Raw genomic sequence first — 5,859 nt, 5'->3', positions numbered from 1 at the left:
AGCCCGGGAAATGAATATTCGCTCAGAGTGATAGTATTTTGTTAAGCGTAGGTCAAGAGGAACATTTTTGTCAGTACATGGTGCGCGTACCCTCCTACATGCTGGATCTGTCTCGTGCCAGTTTTTGGCGAGAGCGGGTTATGGGGCGCCTTCGGTGTCCACGTCGACGTGAGCCCACCGCCTCCCTCCCTCCACGTACAGCTCTATCTCGTCGTTCACGTGGCCACGGCCGCGTCCACCGGCAACCTCCTCACGGCCGCTATAAAATGCGCGCCTGCGCGTTCACAATAGGCACAGCAACGCAACATCAGCCAAGTGTCATCACCATCGTTCTAAACTAGCGAGCAGCACCTTCTCTAGTTCTCTTCCTGCGCTAGCTTTTCTCTGCCTCGAGTAATGGCGACCATGGTGACTTTGAGCTCCTTCGCCGTCGTCGGCCGGTCCGCCGCCCGTTCTCCGGTGGTGGCCCCGCGCCGGCGCGCCCTCGTCGTCAGGGCCCAGGCCGAGGTGAGCTTTCACGTCACGCACTCAACTGTTTCGGATGCTGGCTGGCTAGTGTTACTTCAAGACTCGATCTCAATGTAAAATTGTTTGTGTATGCGCAGCCTGACATGGACTCAACCAAGGAGACGACGAGCGCGTCGACCTCCTCATCCCCACGCACGAGCCCTGCCCCGACCCCGATCCCGGCAGCACCCAAGCCCATGACCAAGAAGGCCAACCCCTCGGTCTGGGACGCGCTGGCCTTCAGCGGCCCGGCGCCGGAGCGCACCAACGGCCGGCTGGCCATGGTGGGATTCGTGGCGGCGCTGTCCGTTGAGGCGGCGCGCGGCGGTGGGCTCCTCGACCAGGCCGGCAGCGGCGCTGGGCTTGGCTGGTTCCTGGTGACCGCGGGGGTGTTCTCCGTGGCGTCGCTGGTGCCGCTGCTGCAGGGCCAGAGCGTGGAGAGCAAGTCGAGCGGCGTCTGGAGCGCCGACGCCGAGCTCTGGAACGGCCGCTTCGCCATGCTCGGCCTCGTCGCGCTCGCCGCCACCGAGTTCATTACCGGCGCGCCCTTCGTCAACATCTAAGACGACGTAATGTAGCGCTGTGGATTCTTTTCTGCTGACAGATCGTAATAGTACTAACTGTTGTAGCCACGTTGCAATTTTGTATTACTATTGATGATTGAATTCTGTACATCTCATATTAAGGTTGTTTTCATGGCTTCTTATCCTTTTTTAGTACGAGTCCACGAGCGCAACATCTTTTTTTTTTCTTGAAAATTTTCACCACCGTCCTCTTGAGGTTAACTGTATATTTGATGACGATGCTTTTTTAACGCAGTACAGACGCAAGCGCTTATACATACGCATATACACCCACTTCTATATAAATGCACACACGCGCCCTGTCTTCACTTTCGAGGGACTCAGTTACCACATCATCATGCGATCGAGGAAGCTATCATAGAACGCCTTTGTAGTCGACGAGAGCATCTTCTCCACTGAACGCACATTACCGAAAGGCCTAAAATAAATCCTGAAAAATGCGAGCACCCTCGACTCTCTGGCTAGTATGTGCTTCATGTTTATCCGCTAATCCATTACATACTCATATGTCTACTTTGACTATGCTACTTAATTAAAAACTTATTCACTTTAGTTATACTTAAGTCACCTGAAAATTAAATTTGGGTTAGTCGATTTTTAGACCGTTGATTTCTGTTTTAAGATTTGTGTACTTTTTTCGGACTAGTCTGTGGGTGGTCTTGGGCTTTTTTTTACTGAACCATATTTGGGCCAGTCAATTCTTAACGGGCCGAAGCCCATTCCAATGCGATAAAGCCTTCTTATTTCTCCTTTGAGTTTTCTGTTTTTTGTTTCTATGCGTTTTTGTTTTTCCTTTCCATTATTAGTTCCTTTTTGTTTTTATTTTGTGGGTATTTTTGGGATGTTGGATCAGTGTAATTCTATACATACAAATACTATATAATTTGCGCCAAAATTTCATGATTATGTGATTAACTATTGCATATTACAAAAAATGCAATTTTGGTGCAAAGTTGTGTGCAAGTTTTTAAATTTTCTTTCATCTTAAAGAAATTACCAATGCACTAATCACTCTTTTTTATAGACAAAATCATTATTTTGATATTATTTTAGTCTCTATTTCATTTTCATTCTACTTTAAGGGTAATACGAATGCCACTAATTGATTCATTATTAGATTATTTTTCTGCGAAAATTTCACTTTTATATACTTATTATTGCATATTTTTAGAATGTGCATTTTTGTGCAAATTTTCTCCCTGATGGTTTTAGATTATTTTCCCCCCTTTTATTTCTTCTTAAGTGGTAAAAGCAATGCCATTAATTTGCTCTTCCTCAGGAAATTTAATTATTTTGAGTTTTTTCTATTTTATTTTTATTTTCTTTCTTCTTAAAGGGTCATACTAATGTTAGTATGTTGCTAAATTCATTAGTTCTCAATAAACATATTTTTGCAAAAACAATTAATATTATATTTTTTCAGAATAACAATTAATATTATATGCTTATTCTTGCATATTATTAAAAAACTCAATTTTTGTGTAAATTGCGTGCAAATTTTATCATTATTTAATTTTGTTGTTTTCTCTTTCTTTCTTATTTAAGACTAATACAAATGCCACTAATTCATTCCTTCTTAGAGAATATTTTTCTTTTCTTTTTGTGTGTGTAAGTATAAATTCAGTTACTAAATAATGTGTGTAAGTTCTAGTTGAATGCAAAAATCACACTATTATATGCTTATTCTTTGCATATTTCAAAAAGTGCAATTTCAGTGCAAAGTTGTGTGCATGTTTTTATAGGTTTTTCTTTTTCATTTTCTTTCTTCTTAAGATGTGTGTGTGTATTGCATAGTCACTAATCGTTGCATGCAAATATATATGGGAATGCTATTCATCTGTCACCTACAAAGGCTTGACCAACACTATATACACTAGAGCAGCCTATAATTGTTGACGCTCAAAAGTGGCACAATGGTAAAAGTTTCTTTAAGCTATGTCAAGATTAATTCAAACTTATGATTGGAGGTCACCATGGGATGGATCTTTTTCATAAGATCAAGATGGATATGAAAATGGTCTAAAACGGAGCTCGGATGCAAAAGTTATGACAAGTTCAGATATGCTCATGTTGCACCAGATTAAAGAATAGCTGGAAACCCAATTAAGATGTCCTCATATGGAAAAATGATCAACATGAGTTGTCTTCGTCTCGTCGAAACGGTCGATTTTGGTATAAAAATCGTCTTAATCCGAGGTCGTATGCAACCTGTGGAGGCAAAATAAGGTCAGAAACAGAAGCTGCAAAGTCATTTCGGACAGACCGAGTTGTTTTGATCGGTGAGACCGAGTTGGTCCGAAAATTTACCAGAGAGTTGGCAATGTTGACTCGGTAGGACCGAAGCAAAATAATCGGTGAGACTGAGTTGATCCAAAAAATTACAGAAGGATACAGAGAGTTGGCAACGTTCACTCGGTGGGACCGAAATGAACCAATCGGTGAGACCGAGTTGGTCCGAGAAATTACCAAAGATTCCTGTCCGAGTTAGGTTAGGGTTTTTGATGTTTTGGACGGAATTTTTAGTCCTTTTCTTGTACGGGAAGTCCAGCCGCCTCATAAATAGATGAGAGGTGACGGCCGGTTGAACAACACACAATCGCAAAACGCATCTACAACTTTTTCATCTACGTTTTGTTCCTCCCTCGTTCTTGCTCCTTCGTTCTTCGTCGTTCTTCGTGTTGGAGAGCTGCAAATACCGAGGCTCTAGGGGCGGCTTGACCGACCTAGGGCAGCCCATAGCCGCCGCACTCCCCGACGGGGTCCCTCCCGGGAGTGTAGGGTTTTGGGTCTTCAAAAGCTCGAGCCGGTCGACTTGCGAATCGCGCTTCCGGTGAGACTCCTTCGACGTGAGCTGCGGTGCACCACCCTCGACGTCGAGGGTACACGTGACGTGTTCGTGTGCGAACAATAATCAACGTATAAAAAAATAGATTGGCTTGCGAGTATTGGAGTGGAGCAGCCCATGCTCCAGCTTGCACACCCTGCGTGAGCTTGTGCGGCACCAGGCGATGTGAATCGATTGACCAAAATTTGCGGTCAATCAACTTCTAGGTAGCCTGTCCTAAACTTATTCATTATTTTTAAATTATATACATGGCACATATATTGCCATAATTTTACCTAGAAATTCATGGCGGCTATCCCTTATTCCACTGATTTTGCCTTGTTCAAAAAGCATAGCCATTTGCTTTCTTTTGGTATACTAATGTAAAAGTGATGTTTTTGGTATTTTGTTCGAGAGCATGGAGTTCTATGTAAATGATTTGGAATATTTTTGTTTTGTGGCAAACTTGTGTACTCGTTGATTTGGTACCCTTGATATTGTTGCCAGTTTGAGGGCATCGCATAGGCGCTCAATGAGCCGGCTGCCAAACAAGGAATCATGCGGTTTCACAACAGATTGTTGTGCTTGGATGTTGTGCATGCAAAAATGTGTAGGTGTTATTGCATATAAGGAACTAATGACTGCATATCTTTCAAGATAAGAAAGTAAAATGGCCTACTCAAATTTGTCTAACTTGGAGTGATCTTCATCATTCCGGTCATTGCAAAACCATAAACTTTAACCTCATGGATATATCGAGGCTCTCCTATCAGCAGAACTCAGCGACCTTTTTGGTCGTATAGCCTTTAACGATGGTTCCCTCCTTCCGGGTGTGCTTGATTCCCAACACAACGCTCTCAGAATTCCCGGAAAGCATTCAAAGGGATATATGGTATGCAAGAATTCGTGGTTATACATCTTATCTCATGCACAATGTGATGAACCATGATACCAAATAATGATGAAGGAAATATCATCTCTAGATTGCATGTAGTCTCACCATATCTAGCTGTAGGTCATCCAACACGTTTGGATCTATCACCTTGTGAGAAATGATGTTAACAAAATCACACTACTCCGCTAGTATTTGTCACACATTGGGTGGCAAGATATTCTTGATTGTGACCGGAAGTGTGTGTTTTATAAGAACATGGTAATCATGAGGCTTCATGTTGATTAGTTTGTTACATTCTTTGGAAATAATTCTCTGATATTACAAGCGCACCCTATAGGAAATCATATGTAATGCAGACTACCACAAAATTCATTCATTTCTATTCTGGATAAGTGGATAGAGTATACCCTGAAAAATGTTTTTGTCTCACCTGATGAGAACGGTTTTTCTACCATGCACGGGATTTCCCATGTACGCTAGTGTCCCAGCATACTACCTATGAGGTTATGACTTGTGCTTACTCTACCCTATGACCCTACTTGATTCTTTCCCTTGTCATATTAACCCATGCATTTTAAGTTAGAGTCTGAAATTTTACAACCATGTAGCTCTTTATTGAAAATTTTGATTTCTGGTTTGTTTGCATATTTTGGGTTCTGGAAAGGAGATCTTTTAAAACAGACCAATCGTGGATATATCTCATAATTTTAAAATAGTATTTTGAAACATGGTGAAACTATAGAATATAAAGCCCATCAAATTACAAAACTGTATACGATGTTCTGGAGTGCGTCTTTGTGTTTCTCATTGGAAACAAATTGACATGAAATGAGTTCCGCAGACTATATCATAGAATTTTACATCATGTTTCATGGAGTTTCACCATCTTTTGTAAGGTTTTATCATGTTTCAAAAAATATCAAAATATATTAAAGGGTGATCTTGTTTAAAAGTCCTTGTCACTAGGAACATAGATATGCAAACGAAAGTGAAATCGGGTTGTCGGTTCATAAGATAAAATGATTTCAAACTTTGAAATCACATCAAAA

At 41.7% G+C, this 5,859-nt stretch overlaps 1 protein-coding gene across 1 annotated transcript; it reads left to right on the top strand.

The window, feature by feature from the left end:
* Positions 1-296: 296 nt before the first annotated feature.
* LOC119308757 (high molecular mass early light-inducible protein HV58, chloroplastic-like) lies at positions 297-1,223 on the top strand. Its single transcript, XM_037584903.1, has 2 exons — positions 297-507; positions 606-1,223. The coding sequence occupies exons 1-2, from the start codon at positions 397-399 to the stop codon at positions 1,068-1,070; spliced, it is 576 nt and encodes a 191-aa protein (XP_037440800.1). The 5' UTR covers positions 297-396; the 3' UTR covers positions 1,071-1,223.
* The last annotated feature ends 4,636 nt before the right edge of the window (positions 1,224-5,859 follow it).

Source organism: Triticum dicoccoides, chromosome 1B (assembly GCF_002162155.2).
Source record: "Triticum dicoccoides isolate Atlit2015 ecotype Zavitan chromosome 1B, WEW_v2.0, whole genome shotgun sequence".
Lineage (NCBI taxonomy): Eukaryota > Viridiplantae > Streptophyta > Magnoliopsida > Poales > Poaceae > Triticum > Triticum dicoccoides.
Note: the sequence above shows the minus strand (reverse complement) of the source record. Positions and strands in the feature narration are given on the sequence as shown.

Bases quoted from the DNA above. Each gene is read 5' to 3' on its own strand.
- LOC119308757 (XM_037584903.1), top strand. From the start codon at position 397: ATGGCGACCATGGTGACTTTGAGCTCCTTCGCCGTCGTCGGCCGGTCC. The intron at 508-605 runs GTGAGCTTTCAC...GTGTATGCGCAG, and splicing joins TCGTCAGGGCCCAGGCCGAG to CCTGACATGGACTCAACCAA.